The sequence below is a fragment of the Pempheris klunzingeri genome, chromosome 20 (assembly GCF_042242105.1).
Source record: "Pempheris klunzingeri isolate RE-2024b chromosome 20, fPemKlu1.hap1, whole genome shotgun sequence".
Lineage (NCBI taxonomy): Eukaryota > Metazoa > Chordata > Actinopteri > Acropomatiformes > Pempheridae > Pempheris > Pempheris klunzingeri.
The window spans coordinates 14,292,229-14,313,530 of record NC_092031.1 but is presented as its reverse complement, the minus strand read 5'-3'; the positions used below and the strand labels follow the sequence as shown (position 1 = coordinate 14,313,530).

Here is a 21,302-nt window from a genome sequence, read left to right as displayed (position 1 = left end):
TTTACAAACATTTGACACACTGCTGTTATAAAAGCTCCATCTGAGCTGCTTTAAACTGCTTCCTGTAGGAAAGCTCCACACCCTAAAGTGTCGTCACTGACACACACTGAGGATGGGAATAACGCTGAATAACAGGCTGCTTTCCCAGCAGCAGAGCTGAGGTCTCCAGTCTTTTATGTGTGTGTGTGTGTGTGTGTGTGTTCACAGAGAACAGTCACCACAAGAGCAGTTTCCAGCCTCACAGATGAGTCAGGTGGGACTGTGTGGATACACCGTGTGTGTGTGTGTGTGTGTGTGTGTGAATCTGCTGACCACAGGACAGTCTGCCGCCCCAGCAGCTGAGTCAAGTGAGAGTGTGTCTGAGGCAGCACAGCTCCGTCCCGCTGAGTCCAATCTGTGATCCCCACCGATCCAACAGTGACGGGAAGAGACTACATACTGCGATATGTGGCTGGACTAAAACACACTCCTGGTTCACACTAAAAACGCTCCGAGACCTGCATCAGGGGTGTGAAACGTGTAGTGTCGTGTGAAGGTCAACCGACTGGATCTCCCAAACCTAGAAAAGTGACCACCTCTCTCCTCTTTCCAATCACTTTAACTGCACATGAAGCAGCCTCACCCGGACAAGATTTCCAGTAACTTCTCTGAAAAACCCACTACTTTCATTAATGGATACACATATGTCAATGCAAAGTGTTTTTTTAATATCATTAGAGCATGGAAGCATTGTGTAATATGATTTCTGCTGTGATATTGATCATATTTGCCGGTGGAGCTGCAGCTGAGTGGATGATAACCAGCCGGCTGATCAATTTCCCACTGGGTCCAATTTACTGACGCACCTCCACTCTCCTTCCTGGTTAACAAGGTAGCTTTTCCACTGGACAGATCAGGTGTGCGTGTTGCCAAAAGACTTCTAAGAGCGCGGCAGCATAGCAGCATTGTGCCTGAGTAGCTCTGTGTGTTTGCATATGTGTCTGTGTGTGTGTGTGTTTGCGTGTGTGTGTGTGTGTTTTTCTTTGCTCTCTGAGCCCTAATCGAAGGGAAGTGAGCTTATCCAGCAGAGCAGAAATCACCTCTGTGTGTTATCTGTGTGCAAGTGTGAGAAACGAGTCACGTTTAGTCACCAGCCTGTGTGTGTGTGTGTGTGTGTGTGTGTGTGTGTGTGTGTGTGTGTGTGTGTGTGTGTGTGTGTGTGTGTGTGAGTGTGTGTGTCGAGGTCTCACAGTCAAGGTCAGACATGAGAAAGTCCCACATGGGAGCAGCCCGACATTGGCTAAGTGCCCTCTCAGTGTAAATGGATCCTCGCTAACACGCCGTCCCTTACTTGATGGATTTGATCCACTCCTCCTTCTCCTCCGGTGTGGGGGCCGATATCCTGTACACTACGTGGTTGCCCTCGACGACTCGCCCGTCCGCCTCTGTCTTGCAGGCCTTGATCACCTGACCTTTGTGGTTGGGGTTGTAGAGCTCGAAGCAGTTCTGTGGAGACAACAGGAGGCAAAAATAACATGTCTGAGAAACATTTTTGGGTTTGTTTATACAAAGCTTATGTTCTCTGTGTGAACTTCAAGGTGATTTAGGGGGACATGACTGTGTCTGGAGTTTCTCCTTACAGGTTTCCTGGGCTCATCCACCTCTCTGATGCTGAGGTTCTCCAGAGGAATAATTCCACGAGGCTCTTTATCCTGGAAAAAACACACACATATACAGAGAAAACACTCAGCACCACATTAGTCATTCACTACGTACATGTCTCTTAACCACCGTCCAAGATGGGAATCAGGACAAAGGACAACATCAGCATGTAATGAGGCCACAGTGACACATAATTAAGAAAGGATCCAGCCAAGATAAGGGCATTCCTTAAATGAACAGATCATTGTCAAATTAGTTGTGATACCTGTTAATATTCATGAGTAAAACCATAGTTAAGATGATGGGTAGCCTCTTGATCACACCACTCATTACTGCTCATTTCTCAGAATTTCCCATGAACGCCGTCACCAACAAGACATTTACTTCTAGATCTTCCTTTGCCTGACTTTGTCCAAAACGTACCCAGTATTTTGGTTTATGACCAAATACCCACAAAACTCCGCTGTTCTTTGTGTTCAGTGCTGAAATGCTTGAAAGACGGTGAACATGGTAAAAACATAGAGAGTCTAACATTATACCTGCAACAAGCATGTAACAAGTATGTTAACATGCTGCTAGCGAGGCTGCAGACTGTTAGTCAGAATACAATACAATACAGAATACAAAAGCAGTATGTGGTTTTTAGCGTCATTTGGTGTTAAAATGTGTTGGAAATGACTGATTTTATTACTTACTATTATTATTATTGTTGTTGTTGCTCAAAGCCATTTTAAATTACTATTTATAACAGCTACAAATTAGAAGAAAATAATGACACAAAGTTTTTCAGTGCGACATGCAGCACCTTTAATCTCCACTGCGGTGAAGTTCAGTATTTTACTGTTATAGTTTCTACTATATTGCACCTGACAGCACCAAAGTAAAAAACAAGGTGGTGATGAAAGCACCCTGGAGGTTTTTATTCATCCTGGTCACGTAGGGGACAGCACCCGAGGGAGACGTAACCCTACACTCTCCATCCTCCGGCGACTGCCATTGTGTCGGCAGGGCCAGATGTGAGGTGTGTGTGTGTGTGTGTGTGTGTGTGTGCACTGAGGGGGACCTTGAGGAACGGCCCTGTGTCCTGCTTGTCATCTTCCTACTAATGAGGGGGCACAGCGGGGGGAGGAAATGCCCTGGGACAGCTGCTCACAGCTGGCTGTGTGTGCGCCTTACTGAGCGCGTGTGCCCCCGCTGCAGTGTGCACGTGTTCGTGCTGAGGGATCAGTGCCTGTGTGTGTGTGTGTGTGTGTGTGTGTTTGAGGGGGTGGGGTGTTCTCAGAAATGGGGGTGCTGGGGTGACAGGCAGCGGGTTGGGGGAGGCACTTAGCTTGCGGCTTAGTGGGGCCAGATGTGTGCCGTAGACTTTGCAGATGTTTCCCATGATGCCTCATGTTAATTGCTGGAGTGAGGTTCATTCAGGTCAAAGGGGCTGCATCTGTTAAAGAGGCAGAGCTGGGGGCAAAGACCTCTGTGTGTGTGTGTGTGTGTGTGTGTGTGTGTGTGTGTTTGAAGGTGCATGAAAAGATAAAGATTACATGTGCGCTCTTTATTTTTTTATGTTTCCACTTCACTTACAGTCCTGTCGCACTTCACCTGTACCATTATATTTACACATCAGCTATTCCACACACTTTGCTAGACTACCAATATTAGATTAAATATTTAATAAATATTAAATATTAAATATCACAGCCTGGAGACACAGCCACATAATCCCCTGAAAACCACATAAACGTTAGTTCAGATTGTACAAGCAACATGTAACGTGTTAAGTAGTGAACATCAGAGGTGCTGGTAAGTACATTTCTTTAGCTTCAGACACAGCCAGGCTAGCTGTTTCCACCTGTCTCCAGTCTTGATGCTAAGCTAAGCTACCCATCTCCTGGCTGTAGCTTCATATTCAGCACACAGATGTGAGAGTGGTGTCAATCTTCTCGTCTAACTCAGCGAAAAAAAGCAAATAAAACAATTTACTTTATTCCTATTACTATTTCTTTCACATCCACTTCATTAAAAGTTTTTTTTTTGTTCTGATGGTAATCTGCAATAAATATTTGTGTAATATGCATTCAGGTGAACAACCAAACCCAGATTGAGTTTGCAAGCAGCTGTCATGTGCATACGATACAGTCGATCCACTAACTTACCGTTGTGTATTCAAAGTAATAGAGGCAGTTGTCAGTCAGGATGAACCACCGCCTCTTCCACGTCTTCACCCTGCCGCCTGTGGAGAGAAGCGCACACCATTTGAGCTCAAACTGAGGAGGTGATGGCGTTTGTGCACGTAGAAGCTAACCTGCAGGAGACCTCAGCTCCACGTGCCACATCTGGTTCTGATCATCAGCTCTCTGCAATATTAGGCTCAATCAGAGGCCTCGTAGTCCTTTCTGCACACTCCCACTGCACACTACAGCACCCCCCCTCCCAGTCTCAGGAGATTGAGGCCTGAGGGCTCTGCAGCCGAGAGTCGGGGTGGGGGGGCAGCTTGTAAAAAACTGTTCCCTCATATGTACACGCCACACAAAATACATGTGACGACTAAAGCAGGAGTGAGTACAATTAAAACGTCTGATTGTGGGATATCCTTATGAGAGACGCAATCTCTCCATCTGCCCCCATCATCAGATAAAAGTAGATTATTGGGATTATTGGATTTTCTGTTAATTACACCATCAGTGAGAAAATTTACCTATGTAATCAGAAAGGCATAATGTGGCTGATGTCAATGTACAGTCTGCAACATGTGCACCATAATAACACGTTTGCTGACTTCACAGAACGAGCATGAAACAGCCGTTACTGATGTAATCAATATGTAATGTTCACTTGACCCAGATTTTCATTCTATACTGCTAGCTGGAGTAAAATCCCACATCTCCATTATATATGAGCAACGTTTGTTGTTCAGATGCATCGGCTGCATTTTAGTCACTGAAATGGAGTGAGCTTTTAAAATCTAGTTTAAATTGTTGGATAAATCCAAAATATATGTTTTACTGCGGTCAAACAATATGGCAGTCTAGGTAGCTATTTATCCTCCTCAGCCATGTTAAATTTTATCCTCAGAACCTGACATTTATCGTGTGCTTTCTGCAGCACAACCATCCGTGTTTGCTTGTTTCTAAGGCAGATTTATCATTCTGTTGTTTGTTTATGGACACCAAGGAGAGGGAGTGCAAATAAATGTGAGGCGGCTCAAAAGTGCGAGGGAGTCAGAAGTCTTGCATCACTCAACTTTCGGAATTTATATTATGGGGCAGGATAAAAAAAAATATTCCCCATGAGTGTAATTTAGTCAAAGTTTATTTTGAGGATGAATCTGAAGTCCTCACATGAAGAACTCCACACCGACAGCCATTTGTCTAATATGAATATTAATTAGATGGTATGATGGTATGTATGTCAGTGTACACCAGAGTCTTAGCCATGTCTCTGCAGATCTTATTCTTCTGAAATATACCGTGAGAAGGTTTAAATAAGTGGCTTTTATGACATGCTGTTCACACTGAATGATGATGTATTCAGGCACAGCAGCAGGCTCAGCCCTGGTTAATAGTGTAGTGTAATGAGAGCTTACAGAGCTTCACAGTCTCATAGCAGTGCAGAAATATGTCATATTCAGCCACCAGACAGGCCAGCAGAGTGCTTCATTAAAACAAAAAAAAAACATCTTCTCTCATTAAGCAGGGACTCCTTTGATGGAGCTAAAATTAGCATGGAATTCACTAATGGGAGAAATTGGACCTATAATGATGTGGCAAGTGAAGCTGGTGGGATTGAGAGCAAAAAAAAAAAAAAAAAAAAAGAGGGATCTGTACTGGAGGAGGAGAAGCAGCAGTGTGGGGTACTGAGGCCTGTAGGACAGGAACAGAGGGAGAAGAATGAAAATAGGCGAGGGTCTCCACTATTTCACCGCATGACCAGCCACACAGTGGTAGATACGCATTCCCACAGCGCAGACTCAAGCAGCCCATTCACCGAAGCTGGAGCATGACTGTGTTTCGTGGCAGATAGCTACACAGGAGCTGTACGACACACAGGACGGTCTCTGATCACCTCAGGGTGTATCGTGGAAATCTACGAGGAGGCAAAGCTCATTTATGTGGAAAAAATATTCCAAAGCATGCTGCGGTTTTCGTCATGAAGAGTTCGATTTAGTCAGTTGCTTGACTCGCTCTGTTTTAATACAATTTGGTGACTCAACAGCTTTAAAGTAAAAGCATGAAATTCTCAGAAATGCACTTTTCACTCTCTTGCAGAGAGTTAGCTGAGAAGACAATCTCAGAAACCATCAGCTATCGTCTGACCACAACATAGCCTCTGGGGACGTGGGACAATTTTTCGGGACTAAAATGTGATTGATCAATACCACTTAGACTACTAATGGATTATAAACAGAAACCAGAACACTTGTGCTACTAAAATCTTACCCTTTGGCTCAGATTCTGTGTTCATATGCAGATATTTGTTTCCCTCTGTTTCCAGATATTGTGCTAAGCTAAGCTAACTGGCTGCTAGCAGTGTTCATATTTACAGTACAGACATGAGAGCTGTGTTCATCTTCTCATTTAACTCTTAACAAAAAAGTGAACAAGCACATTTCCCCAAATTTTGCGCTATTCCTTTAAACAAGCACAGTTTAAATCAATTGTCCTGACCAATATGGAAGTGAACTCGACGGTGGAAGCACCCATTATCTCCAGTATAACTGTCCATTGCACGACATGCACGGCAACGACAGTGAATACAGAATAAAGTAATGTTCACCTTCATTATTAAGGGGTTTAAATAACTTTAATCACTGAGGGCTTGTTTAAAACTCACCTGATCACTAATGATTGTGACCTACTATTGCATATGCTTACATTCATGCCTTTTTCTTCTTTATCCCTTAATCATTGTACATCTTTGTGAAAAGAGGAAGGGTGATAAAGGGGATGTACTGAGTGGTACTGCGGTTTGTTGAGGTGAACAGTTATCCTGTATGCTAAGGCTTCTTGGGATAAAAACTTGCGCTCTGTATGCGCACCAACCGAGACGAGACCTGTGTGTCATCCAGCACCTCCGGAGCCTCAAGAAGAGTGCAGCCAATCCCCATGCAGAATGAGAGAGATCACTGACCTCCAGCTCGCCTTTAAATGAGATAACCCATCACCTCACGATGCTGTTCTTTTTTGGCCCAATAACATCTCTGATACAATAAGCCAATTAAATGAGGTGGCTAGCATGTTCAGGGGCCCGGTGTGCCAGGGAGATAATGGCAGCCAGTATGAGGGCACTCTGTGATGAACCGGGAGGATGGAGGAAGGAGTGTTACCTACCTCCTAAAACAGAGATTTAAGAAGGAACGGCCATCACAGAACAGAATGAAAGAGCAGAACAAAAGGTGAAAGGTTGAAAGGTTAGAGAGAGGAAGTGGACTTCGAAAGACACAACAAGCACAAAAATCACCATGCCAGAGAGACAGAGAGAGAGAGAAGGTGAAAGTGTAATCACGCAAAACGAGCATGCTTTAATCGAGAGGAGAAGGAGAGGAGAGACAGTACGAGACGCACAAACAAAAACGAGAGGTCACACGATGAAGGACAAAGAGACAAGTCATTTTGCAGCTGCGTCACAGATCTAGCAACGTAACACCATCGAGAAGGTGGGCAGGTTTCAGGTTGCGTGGGCAGAAATCATGAGCTAATCCAAATTTGTTGTTTCTGTAGTTTTGGCGTTGTTACCAACATTTAAGCCTGGTGAGGCAGGGGTTTTCCACATTTTACTATCGGAGACAGCATCACCCGTTTCTTGAGAAGAAAGTTAAATGTCAAGCTCTTAATCGGTGAAACTGGTGTTATTCATGCATGACATCTGTCATTGTGTCATTTTACTAATAGAAATTAGTAATAGAAACATTAATAGAAATGTAGCATACAGAGACAAACAGGGACTTAATGTTTAATTCTATTGCAATTGACAAATTCTAAGCTATGTAACGGGTATTTTTCAGCCATTGTTGCCCGAGCAGTGTCGACCTCCAAATGGCCGCCTGAAAGCCCATCAAAAACATGTTAAAGGCAAAGAAACAACAAAAAAACACTCAACACCAGGGAAATGAAGAACACTGCTCATCAAACTGATGTTGAGGCTCTGCTGACATAAATGAGCACAATCAAGGCCACTTTTGTGGCTCTAAATGCACATACCGAGCTTTAAGAGCCAGCCTTCTCTATCGGGGTTGAAGAATGTGTGCGTCAGATCGTTCCCATCATCCTCTGGGATTTTGAAGGGCTCATTTTTGATGCTGTCGTAAAGATTCTGCAGACAGAGGGGAGGAAAACTATTAATCAGAAAGGGAAACAGTGGAGAAGATGCCTCATCCGTATGGGGTGGGTGCAGCAGAACGATCACAGAGATCAATCATCACACACACAAACACACACACACACACACACACACACACACACACACTCATTACAGATAAATCCTCACCCTGAGAAGCTCCTCTGGTAGATCTCCTCCTTCATTAATGCCTCTGTTCATGGAGATAAAGCGCTCTACAGGGGGCTTGTCTCTGACGTTGGGGTTATGTAGGCTGGTGTTCAGCATGATGATAGCGAATGACAGCACATAGCAGGTATCTGAGAGAAACAGTAAGGGATTCAGATGCGTTACAAAAGTCTGTCCTGCCATAAAGACCCCATTTATACCTGTTGTTACCCACATATTGCGTGTTATTACCAGGTCTGAAGAGATCAGAGAGTTGCACAAATTACTCAATGCAGAACACTGGATAGGCGGAACGAGTATTAACAGATAATGACATAAGCTGCCCACCAAGACCAAAAATAGGACACATTTACCATAATTCCCATAGTCACTGTATTATCTGCCAGTGGCACGTCCTTTCCTCATAAGATTTATAAATAAAAATAATAAATACATATCAGATCATTCAAGTCCAGGTTATTGGACAAGTTTTTATTTTCCTTTTACTTTGTAAATGGTGTAACATTTTGAGGTTTCAATACATATAAGAGGATGTCATCAGCATATGGTGATATTTTGTGGTCATTATGACCTTTTGTGTGTCTATTAGCCATTTGTTTTTGTAATTGATTTAAAGGCATTTTCTCAGTGGCTGGTAGAGGTGAGAAGCATACAGGCACAGGTTTAGTCTTTCTCTCTCTCTATTTTACAAGTGGATTACTTTTAGACTCCTGCAAACCATTTTTTTTAATAATAATTTTGAATTTATACTGCATTTGAAAAAGTGTGTGTGTGTGTGTGAGATCGAGAAAGCAAAAGTAAGGGGGGTGGGTAGCAGTGTTTTAGTCTCTCCACTGTGTGTTAATGTTCAGACACACACGGGCCAGTGGCTGCCTGTAAATGAATCATTCATTCTCGTCTGTCTGTCTCCTCTCACTGACACACTTTGGTCCTGGCTGTCGCGCGCTGCCTATTGTCCGCCCGCTAACACACATTCTCTCTGTGTACTATGGGGCGAGAGGTGCTGGTAACTGCCAAAGGAATGCCAGCGTAATCAAAACATTGATGAGGACGATGGATGAGGCACTGACAGAAATGCTCCGTGCCCCTGGTAATTAAAGATCCCTGATCATTTTATGTTTTAATGGGCTGACTGTGCAGTTACTGTTACACACATGGTTCAAAGCTGCTGCTCTGCCCTACAACCACAACTGTCGCACACACAAAGATACTGTACGTGCCTGCACAGACTGTCAATGAGACTTTATGAGGCCACTGACAAAAAGAACACACAGTTGTGTTATAGTTTAGAGCAACATGGCCTATGTGGGTGTGATAGTTTGAAATATTTCATCATCAACTGAAAAATCTACAAGTCGTGTCATTTCATCCTGTCCCTAGACAATCCCATATCTCTAAAAAGTCCAAAAAAATCTTGTGTGTAGCTTTACCATCACACATCATTAAATTTTGAGATGGTGATCCATCACCTGAATTGACAAAACTTGGGAGTATTCCCTCCACGGAACCACATGCATCCTCAACAATTTTGTACGCAGTAGGTTGCTCTCAATCGTCTTTAATTATTTACTGACTGTTGTAGTTGCAGGATTTGTTTATCACAACGCCATGATCACTCAGGCAGATTGAGTCTTCCTGAATAATGGATACCCCCTGTTTGTTGCTGGTTGCTTACTCTGAACTCATCTGCTGCGATCTGTAGTTACTGTAATCTGGTTAATCCTCATTCTGCTTCACTTACAGTAACTCATATGGCTTAATGATTGAAATGCATTAAAAGAAAAAACAGGCCATCGCTCAATGCACCCTGGACCCTCGGGCAGTACTTCTGTTGGCACATTAGACTAGACTGCTCGTCAGTACATTGACTTTTCGCAGCATAATGGATTTCACACTTTGCTCATATTGTATAAACAACTCAACAATTGTTGACCACTGATTCCCAACATGGGCGACTTCTCCCAGGGGTAACTTCTGCAGTTTCCAAGGGACGAGTGGTAAGATTGGCTCGACTCATTTGAAAAAACTGAAGTTACGAAGAATTCTACATTGGGTCGACATCATCAACAGTAAATGGTAGTAGAACGAATGCAAACTTGACAAACTAAACACTGACTGTTAAAAGATATACATTTTCATATTATTTTTTTTCATACTATTAATAGTGTTAAAATAGTGTTATATTTGAAGTATGAGGGCCAGTGTCGATGAAGGGGCACTGGAGCTCATCTGACAGGCCTGTGGGGGTTCATCTGACAAAAAGGTTGGAAACCAGTGATTTACGCTTCAGTAGCTGGCTTTGTGTCTGACCTGTCGACTGAAAGACTCCTGGGTTGCACTGGCAGTACCGCGAGGCGAACGCCTCCATCATACGGTCGATCTTCTGGGCTTCACCTGGCAAACGGAAACTCCACAGGAACTGCCTACAATTAGAGGGAGAGGAGGAGGAGGATTTAATTTGCGATGCCACAGGGAGGACATAGTTGGTGTAATTAATATTTGGGTTAATCTGTCTGCTGACCGTAGTGCTTGGACAAGGTTCAGGTCTGCAAATTCATGCAGTTCCACGAAAGCCTGCAGCACCTTGATGTTGAAGTCATCCCTGGTGATTGGAAGAAAAAAAAAAAGGAAAATCAGATTTCCAATATCATTCCAACTCTAAGCCAGAGTTGAGCATCAAGGGCATATCAAAACACCTCCGGGTGGATTCCTCTGACTCTGAACACAGTGTGAACCCAGAAGACGGGGTAGAGAAAACCATATTACTTCCAAGAAAGCATTTCTCAACCTGAATTCCTGTTTCTCAGCATTCCTGTCATATTTGTGCCCTTATTCATACTGGACAGAGAGTCTGGAAGCAGTTTAAACAGCTGGCCAATGCTAAGTGTTTCTCCACCCTGAGGAGGGGAAAACGACTGGTTTGACTGATGAAAAACAGTTCAAACCAAACCCACACAGGCTCCTTTTTGTCAGAGGTTTGTTTGGCCATTGGAGGGGTTTTGGAGGAAAAGTCAACAGCTGCTCTCATGCTGCGGTTACAGCTTCTCTCATCGTGTTTGTTGTACATCAGGGTCCATGATCCCGTTCCTGTATCGCCTTTAAGCTGTGTATTGTTCAAATGAAACCAGGAATTTTCAGACTTAGCGTTTTGTGCTTTTTGTGGAAAGACGCGGTGGAAAGGTTGGGAGAGTACAGACGGTGTCGGCTTACAAGAAACAAACAACAAAGTCGTATTGCAATAACATTCTTGGATTATTTGGACGATGACTTGGGGGCTTCTCTTCTCCACTGAGTGTTTGTGACTGCGTTGTACCCTATACTTGCGTCTGCAGCCAAATAAAATGAATCCTGTCCTCTGAGGGTTATATACAGTACAAGGTTATTGCTATAGGTTACATTGTTACAAAGAACCTTGAATGTGGCCTTCTGTTTGCAAAAATGAAATAAAAATTGCAAATGTACGTGTCTCAGTGGGATAACAGTGAGTGTATTGTATGTGACAAACAATGCTGAATTATAGAGGAACAATAAAATGAACTGGTGGCGTAATTTAGGAATCAATCATCCACTCAGTCTGCATCTATCTCCCTCTATCTACCCTCCTTCTGGGCATTTTTCCTCTTCCACTGCTTCTATCTCCTTTCCACATGTGTCCCTCTCTCTGTTTCCCTCCTGTTCTCATCTCCCTCTCTGCTGAGTGTGTAATGATAGGTTCCTGCTCCTTGCATAAGCTCAATTAGTGATAATTACCGTGTGTAAACCCCTCAGCCTGTGTTTAGTGTGATTTCCACCGGGTAGGTGGCCTCTTTGATGATCCTCCATGAATAACGCCTCAGAGTCCCCAGAGCGCCCCTCCCCCAACCTTCAGCCTCATTCACAGAGTGTGTGTTTCTGTGTGTGTGTGTATTGTTGTTGTTCATCTGTCAATCGATGCACAATCAGCTCCTGTACTCAGGTAAGATAATGCAGACAATAGCTGATGTGATATCCTTTTCTTATGCTACCACGTGTCACCAGAAAAAAAGACCAGAAATTCTGTATTAATGAAGATCTTTATAAGACTTGGCCAGATGTTTGAGATTCATATTTTCTCTGTGACATTTTCTCTTGTGACATTTGGGGTGCTGATCACTCATTGGTGTTGTGATTCTGCTCCACACTTCCAAAAGATCGCCTGTCAGTCAAAGAGTGCAGCATGCCTGTGATGTTTTTCCCCAGGACAGTTTCTGTTGATAAAATTAATGCTTCCCTCAGGTGACAGTACTCACGCTCAACTCAACACAGATCCTCTGATGTATATTCAAAACAAAGCAGTGCTAGATCGATTATTTGGTCAGGTCAGCACATCGGCTGATGTTGGCTTATTGTTAAAAAAAACCAAAAACTTTGAGGGTTCCTAAAACTGAGTGCAGTACCACACTGTAAACTGTCCATAAGAGCAAACCTACTATAAGTTGACTGAATCATTGCTTTGTGTTTTATCAAGTGAGGATAATAATGACAAAAGGGAGATACTGTATATATAAAATACTGATACGTTCCATATATTATGTTCAGTTCATGATATAGTTGTTTCAAAACAAATCCAGACGAACGATAAATCAAGCTGTGAATTTGTGCCTTTGGGACACTGAACCTTTGATGCACTCACTTCCCCTTTCATGATTTGATTCAGTGTATTTGGTCCCTGTCAGCCTCATACAGTATGTTTAACCATCTTATCTCACCTTCAGATAACACCATCTATCTCACTATCTGCTGGACTTCCTTTCTTCTTCATTATCCCGCGGTCTGGACTGAATTATGAGAAGCTGGATGGCCCTTTTACTACCACTTATAAGCGCGCATGGGTGGACCATGACAAGACACAAACACTGGCTCAAAGATTCATGTCGGAGGGGCCAATCATGTTCTCCCTCTTAAATCAATAAATCCAGCCCATAATTTCCTTCTCTAATCACAGAGGGAGCATGAATCTCATGTAAGGAGGACGTTCTGCTGCAGCCAGATAGATGCTCTGTCTCACCGCTCGCCCAAGTAGTCTCCGATGACGGTCTTGTTGAGGCCCTCGCCTTTGTAGAGGAACTGGGCGATGTCTTCGGGGGTGTGCTGCAGGAGGTCGTTCTCCAGCAGGAACTGGATTCCCTGGAATGGGAAAAAGGGAGAAAGCAATTGATGATGGAAAATGACAGAGTTTCATGGCCGAGAATGGATCGCTCCTCACACCAGCTCTGAAAATCATTCCTTTAAAAGGCCAAAGAGACGCTGGGGGCTGTTGTAGAAACACACAGCGTACCTTCTTTGGATCCATGTTGAATTTCTTCCTGCCCATGGCGATCTGCTTGTTTCTCTGGGACGTTTTACTGCAACAGAGACACATGAATGTAGAGATTTAACTGGGTTACTCCACTTATTTACCCCCAACACTGAAACACACTGTCACCCACCAGACTATCAAATACAACAATACCCTTTATTTATAGTCGCTGCTGACAATATTGTTTCCTGTCACATCTGTTGTACACAGTATACGTGTACATGTTTGAGGCTAATCTGACAAACATATGCTCACACTCAAACTTTGATGTGTGTGTGTACAACGTAGGTGACAATGTGACAGATGAGAGGACAAAGTCTGATTGGTTAATACTGGGCACATATGCTGCACATTGACGGTCACTGTTTGTTTTCTGCAGCAGTTGGCTGGACAACATACAAGTACTGTGTAGCCAGGCTGTTGTATATTGCATATGCCAAACAGCAGGTGTAATAAATCAATATTTGAATTATACAACCAGGTAGATAAGACAACCTCATATTGCTATCATACAGCCATGACTATGTCAGCCTATGTTATCTAAAACATGTGTACATGCACACCTTTGTAATCTAACTGTTTTTTTTTTTTTTACATCTCTGATATAACGTGCAAAGCCCAACTAAGGCAGACACACTGGGTCAACTAAGAGCCATGATTCTGGCTGCAGGGGTCTCAGCGGGTACATCCTCTGTATTAGCCTCTGGGATTTAGGGGATTTTAGTGACTTGAAAAGCTGTTTAAATTCTACAAATGAAGGTTACTCAAGATTTTTAGATCAGAATCTCAGATGCGTTTTTTTAGGGTTCAGTATTTCCCCACAATATATGTATTGCTGCCGATATGCAGAGAGCTCTAAAACAGCCTTTAGACCATCATATAGAGAGACTGTAGAAGACACGCTACTGCCTTTAAATGAATAAATATCACTGATACAAATAAAATAAATGTACATGTAAAATGCAAAAACAGCATTGTAAGACTGTTACTGCTTTGCTCCTGTTTCATAGTGTTTCTGAGGAGTCACGATAGGCACCGATAGACTTGTACAGTCTAATGCAATAAAACACAGTCGCTCTGCCTACATTCTCATATGATGTTCAGTTTTTGGTAAAGGCAGTGTTATAATGGACTTCTCCTTCTTCTTGTTGACTCAACGTCACCAAAACGTATAATTTGAAGCTTCATAAGGGTTGAATTCATATCAGAGCTGTCCCTCTTGCATTAGATTGTACACCTGTTCAATCCATGCAGCACTTCAAAATGCAACGCTAGCAGTATATCAGAGATGTAAACGTCACATGCACAAACTGCATCTTCACCTCTGCGACTCACCTTTCTCCAACACAAGTCAGCTGCTCGATCTCCGTCATGACCTCTGCTATCTCAAACTTCAACCTCTGAGGGAAGAGTGGGACACGTCACAGTTGGTTTCTTTATTCCGAAACAGTGCGGAAAAAATCTTTTACAGTGGAGAATTCATCACTTTTTGTGAGCAAATTGGGTGTCCAAAGATATACTGTAGGACTGTAGGTCGATTTGCATTACTGACGGTATGCAAATGGAGCTTGCAGTGCTGCAGTAGATAGGCATAAACCGAAATTCAAAGAATATACTGTGCCTTTCGAAATTCCTCCCGGTTTCACACTAAAATGATCTGCTATCAATCCAGTACATGATATTTATCAGAGAAAGCCATACAAAAGTCCATAGTTGGTGCACTGCTAATGAAGGGAGGCTTCAGCTACTGTCCAACCACGCACCTCAATATCATCGAGCAGCTCTCTCTTCCTGCGTCGGATGTTTGACAGCTCGTCTCTCTCCTCCAGGGACAGATCCTCAGGAACTGAAACACATGATGGAGAAAACACAGCCGACCTTAGCTCTCATTTGTACACCACTCACATCGCTATACCCACTCAGCTCACTGCAGATGAGGGAAAACACAAGTGAGAAGTCCAATCTCGTACCCTCAAGTTCTTCACGGGTTCAAACAAGAGGTGGAAAATGGGCTAAAAAAAAAAGATTCATCCTCCTCATACAGTGATGTGATGGGCTGCTGCTGAATTGACTGTTTGAGCTTGTTCATACTGGAGCAACACATATCAAGAGCCCGCATGTTCGTTTTAATTAACTAGAGGAAGAGAGAAGGCGAAGGGTCTTAATTATTCCACTTGAAAGTGTTTTGCCCCTTCTCTCCTTCTCCACTTGGCTCAGGGGGAAATTCTATTAATAAAACCAATCCAGATTAACTTTTCTTTCATTAAATGTGGATTTGGTAATTTAACACGGCCTACGACCCTGATTCCACGGCCGTGAGGGTTTCAGAGCTCCGGGCAAAACTGAGTACAAGGAGAGGATGACTCGCTCTCTGTTCAGTGCCCCCCCCCCCCCCCCCCCCCCCCATTCCTCCCTCTGACTCTCGGTCTCAATCTTGGTATCCAATCGTCTACCCCTCTTGGTTTGATTCTCACCCACGCACACTTCATTTCTCAATGTTTCTCATTTTTCTGAGGCGCAAAGAGCCTTTACGATGCCATTACCTCAGTTTAGAGGCAGAAAATGCAAATCTCTCAACAGGAAAATGACACATCTAATATCACAGCCACAGCTTTGTGCCTACATGTTGCTAAAGCAGCAATATAAAAAAAAAAACCCACCACTTGTTATTTTCCCTCACAGGCAGGAAGCTGCACCAATTAAAGTAAAACAAGGTCACTGGGCTCAAGAGGAAGCATTCATCCCACTTTTAATTGAACAGCTTGTAAATGAGTTGCGTTCAGGGGAGACAAGTATTGTTATAGATGGTATTCACATTAATACTAAGACAAAAGGTGCTTCCTAACTTAGTTATTTAATCCTAAAGCACAGCGATGGGGGTCAGGTAAACAGCGGGAGAAACAACTGAGGGATTTCCTTGGTGGGACACGTTTTTAATAGACAAGAGAGGCTGATTTATAAAGGCACCCTGTTAATTAGCATTGCTAACCTCCAGCTACCTCAAAGCAATTATGCAATACAACTGTGAGAGCTGTGGAAGTAGCTTTAAAGAAAAACCTTTCAAGGTTGTTTTACATTTTCTTTTAATGTTCTTCTTGAGGAATGTTAATTTCAATTTTGGGGCATACAGGCAATAAAATTAAAGAGGAGCTCTCAAACATAGCAAAGTTTAACCCTGGGGAAAGATATGTCATTGTCCCGGCGTTTTAAGCTTGAAGTAACACTTTGACATTCGGGGAAACACTCTTATTTGCTTTCTTGCCAGAAGCTTGCTGAGAAGATCGATACCGCGCTTAGATCAGCCGAGTAAATATTAGCCAGCAAGCTAATAGCTTAGCCTAGCATAAAGATTGGAAGTAGGGAAACAGCTAGTAAAGAAAACCCTACCAGCACCTCTAAAGCTTACTAATTAAAATGTTATATCTTGAGTTTAATGGAATTGTGTTCAGAAAGCCAAGCCGTTCCTCCTTGTTTCCAGTCTTCATGCTAAGCTAAGCTAACTGGCAGCTGGCTGTTCATATCTAACAGACATCAGTTCTCTTATCTGACTCTTGACAAGAAAATAATTACGGGTATTTGCTCATAATGTTGAGCTGTTCCTACTCGCTGGGTTACTAAGGTCATTGAAATTAAATGTCAAAATGTTTGACTCAGAAACAACCAGTTCCATTTTGACGAAGCCTGCAGGGTTGATTTGCTTTGACTGTGTGCTGGTTTAAAGACATGCAGAAAGTGACCGGCCTGAGGAGATACTGTAATTAAAGGTCAACATTTCAAACTTCAAAAAGTCATTACATTATGAAATAGTAAAACTGAGTTATTAAGCATCTTGGTACTAACTGGCCCAAGATTTAAGCACATCATATTTCAATTTACTAATGGATTAGTGTGACAGATCACACACAAACTATTCTATAGTTTGCAGAGCTGAGACATCATTTAGCGCCATCACCAGGTCAAAGGTTAAATTTTCCTTCTGTACTTCAATTTATGATTAATACTTGCAAACTAATGATATTACAGCCTTGTATACTGGTAGCAAGGATCAAATGAAAAATACAGCTTCTGTAAATGTTAGTTTTTTCTGTCTTCTACGACATAAACTTGCAAGTATTTAATACTACTTAATACTTTTTACTTTTACTTTTGTTTTTACTTTTAACTGTTACAAGCCATTTGATGGGCATTTCATATTTTCCTGATATAGACCAAACCACCCATTAAAGTTGAAAAAATAATCAGCAAATTAATCAATAATGGGAAATAAAACATCTTTGGCTTCCTGATATTCTGGTTCTTTGTTCCTTTCTTTGAATATGTTGCTCAGAGGAAGATGATTGTAAGAAGCAGACAGCTCCATGTTTTCCATTTGCCCGAGGCAGTGCATTAGCTAATGGAGATATTCACTGGCTGCAACAATGTGCTTGATTACAATCTTGATTCATTACAAATCTAATGAAAAGCAGAGGATGTTCCCATTAATAAAAGCATTTCCATTATCCTCCAATGCAGGTCTCTCTTACTAGATATACCGTAATATATGTCTTTCTAGACAGAAATTTCAAAGTAGAGAGGACTATAAACCCAGTGCTAAGGTCTCTGTTCCAGTGGATAATCTTGTTTAGTGATGGTGAGGGGGGGGGTGCTCTTCTACAGAGGTGGTCCACCAATTACATTATTAACACACTTCCCCCTGTGACCTTCTGTGACTCATTCAGGAAATGAGTTTAGTGTCTTCAGCAAGCACAGAGGGAGTCGTGAGGCCAAAGCTGGTCCGTGCCTCCATGTTGGCTCAAACCAAACACAGCGACGCTTGAATGATAATCTACTAAAATCAATGTGGGTGTGAGTCATTGCTTCATAGTAAACAACAGACCTTGGGAGGGTCAGAAAGTGGGGTAGCTGTGGTTGGTGAGGCACTGGTATAAGTGTTTGAGTGTGAGCTGAATGTGCAGAAAACTAGACTTGAAGCCCATTTTAACCTCTGTGACTTTTGAAAGAAATCTGGTTTATGAAAGCTCAGAAATCAGGCTGTGGGTTGAGAGGGTTTAAACTCCAACATGTGCACCACAGAACAAGAGACTCCAGTAATTTCCCCCTAAAAACAAAATCCCTCAAAATCTACTTTTAAGAGTAAATCCCCTCCGACTCTTCACACCCAAAACTAACAACTGTCCCTGGCCACCCACTGAAACCAGAGGCTTTGATGGCATTTAAACTAATACGGGGATGCTTTGGGCACACACTCCACACCAGTCCGCATTAACCTTCAGTTTCATAGGTATATGTTTAAGCCATTTGTTGTAGTGGACAGATGGAGGATAAAAAAAAAAAATCCAATTTCCAGGCCTTGAGAATTGATTTAAGGACTTTCATAAAACCAGTATTCATACCAGTTGCACAGGAAAAGCAGCAGGAGAGCACATGGAGCTCAAAGTGAAAATCCCACGCTCACTTAGCACTGGCTGTGGTCCCAGTTTTCACTGACTCGTGTGAGGGAGAGAGGATTTGTGCAGATCTACTGGCTTTAAACTAGCGACTTAAACGGCTGTAATGTCCTTTAAAGTGGGTGAGCTTTAAAAAAAGATAACCCTGTTACCCTGGCTGGCCGTGCAGCACACAGGGACATATGCAAGGAAGCAGGAAGGCAGCGGAAACCTCCTCTGGATCCTGACCTGAAACCCGCTGCACTCAATTCCTCTAACTGTAGACGATGACATGCTCTGCATCACAGCCTGGGTCACACATAAAGACAGACATGTGGATTGAGCCGCACATGAGAACATATACACTGAGGCCAGCTGGCGCTAATCTTACGCACTCGGCCTCGCTGCCTCTCTTTAAGCCATACACGAGACTGCTGGAGCGGAAGCGTGATGTATAACAGCGTATACACAGATGTTGCTGTTGACCAGGCGCTGCTTGCCTTTAACCTACTTTGCCTCAGTGATGCCGGATGAAATAATGTGACAGTTTGTGTGGCAGCACATAGTCTGGCATAGCTGTCTGCAGAGGAATGCTGGGACGTCACCTCAACGGCCAATGTGAGGAGGGGGAGGTTATGATATAGTTTGCATATGCAAAAAGCATACTAGCATAAAGAACTCTATAGCCATCAAGGAAGGAGTCTGTGTGTGTGTGTGTCTTTCACTTTTCTCAACAACCATTCATTCGATCTTCTACACACTCGGTGGGTGTACGGCTGAGGAACCCAGGAAGCGCAATGTCGAGTGTGAAGTTGTTTGGATGTGAACTGTTAAAGATATCATTAAAAAAAAACATTTAGCGGATCCTGACCTCGCCAATATGACGACCGCAAATACCACCTCTCCAATATGGCAGCCTCTCTACTCAGATGTGTGTGCACATCTCCAGAACAATCATTCATCCAATCGACTTCCCCCTTGGCCGGTGTATTGCACAGGACTCAAGGGAGTGTGAAGTTGATCAGATGATTGTAGACAACGCTGCAAGCAGCACAACTGAGTGCCGAGCAATCGGCAGCAATCGAAACTTAAGGATTCTGTTGCAAAAACAAGAAAATCACATTGACATTTGTAATATTTCAGCCCTGGAACAAAACACCAAAAGTTATGTTGTGTAGTTCACTCCATATATCTAAATGAGGCTATCACTAAATTGTGATATTCTTGTTTATCTAATATGTATGTGTAGAAACATTGGGAAAATTACATTAATACAGAGCATTGGTGAATATCAGAGATATGGATGAAAACACACTGCCACGCATGCAAATTGGGCAGGATAACATTTATTTTTTAATTAATCATTGTTTAAGTTTGAATTAAATGCTATTTGACTTTATACGTGCCGTAGAAGATGCTCATTTGTCCAGCAACATGTTGAATTTAATGAGGAATACAACTAAATCTTTACATTTTATTCTAGTCTCCTATAAATTCAATCTAAAAAGTGTCTTTATTTCACGTAGGTGGTGTTCTTTCCTACGCTTGTTCAGCCATGACGGCTTTAGCTTCTAACAATGAGTATTCACTCTGGATCTATTTACTCTGGTTTGCAATTTTCTCTTCAAACTGCTGTTGCTGCTGAAAATGCAACTAACAACTATTTTTGTGATTGTATCATCTGCAAAATTCAATTTCCTTTTATTTGCTTTGCACAACAAAGAGAAATAACAACAGAAAGAAAGAAAGAGAAAAAAAGAAGAAAGGACAGACTTACCATAGAGAAATCAATTAAGGCAGAAAAGAGGCTTGTGTGTAAGCTGAATCATTATTGTGCCACATTAATTAGGTATGGGGAGTAGAATGAATCTCTAGATATATGGACTCGTTTGCGTTGTGTGTGTTGTATCTGCGCCTGTGAAATCATGAATTATTATAGTACACTGTGCTGCAGCCTGTTCACTTATAATTTAATATCAACAGTCCTGGCCGTTGCGTGAGAACAGAGATTTGGGAGGCTAATATGGCTTCTAGTTTTTAACTACCGCTGGGGTCACGAGGAGAATCTGGGGCTCAGGGAGCTAAAGAGCCCTCACGCTGATTGCTGGTTAATCTCCAGTTTTGGGGAGGGACCCCCTGGTGTGAGTGCATTTGTACAAGAGTGTGATTGCATCGGAGGTGGTCTGCACACGATGTCCTCCCTGTACCACACATCTGCTCAGCATCAGCACTGTAACAACACTGGATTCAATGAACACCGCCAGTAGAGTCTGAGGGGCTTCCACTGCCATATGCTGGCGGCCAAAGTAACCATAATCTGATGATTTGATCAGCCTGAGAATGAATTAGATGGATGCTGTTTCTCCTGGCATCCAGGCAGGATGAGGGGCTTTTACGGGCTGAGAGCAGTCCAAGTAGTT

The 21,302-nt window shown here is 42.7% G+C and overlaps 1 protein-coding gene across 1 annotated transcript in view; it reads right to left on the bottom strand.

Moving 5' to 3' along the window:
- Positions 1 to 21,302, bottom strand: part of LOC139219867 (cytohesin-3-like) — a 31,861-nt gene that overhangs the window by 2,581 nt on the left and 7,978 nt on the right. Inside the window, exons 2-12 of the mRNA XM_070851865.1 lie at positions 15,220 to 15,302; positions 14,792 to 14,856; positions 13,436 to 13,502; positions 13,166 to 13,284; positions 10,661 to 10,741; positions 10,450 to 10,562; positions 8,122 to 8,270; positions 7,836 to 7,947; positions 3,792 to 3,868; positions 1,620 to 1,691; positions 1,331 to 1,485 (exon numbers count right to left, since the gene is read on the bottom strand). Of these exons, the coding sequence (XP_070707966.1) occupies positions 1,331 to 1,485; positions 1,620 to 1,691; positions 3,792 to 3,868; positions 7,836 to 7,947; positions 8,122 to 8,270; positions 10,450 to 10,562; positions 10,661 to 10,741; positions 13,166 to 13,284; positions 13,436 to 13,502; positions 14,792 to 14,856; positions 15,220 to 15,302 (1,093 nt within the window). The remainder of the gene's footprint in view (positions 1 to 1,330; positions 1,486 to 1,619; positions 1,692 to 3,791; positions 3,869 to 7,835; positions 7,948 to 8,121; positions 8,271 to 10,449; positions 10,563 to 10,660; positions 10,742 to 13,165; positions 13,285 to 13,435; positions 13,503 to 14,791; positions 14,857 to 15,219; positions 15,303 to 21,302) is intronic.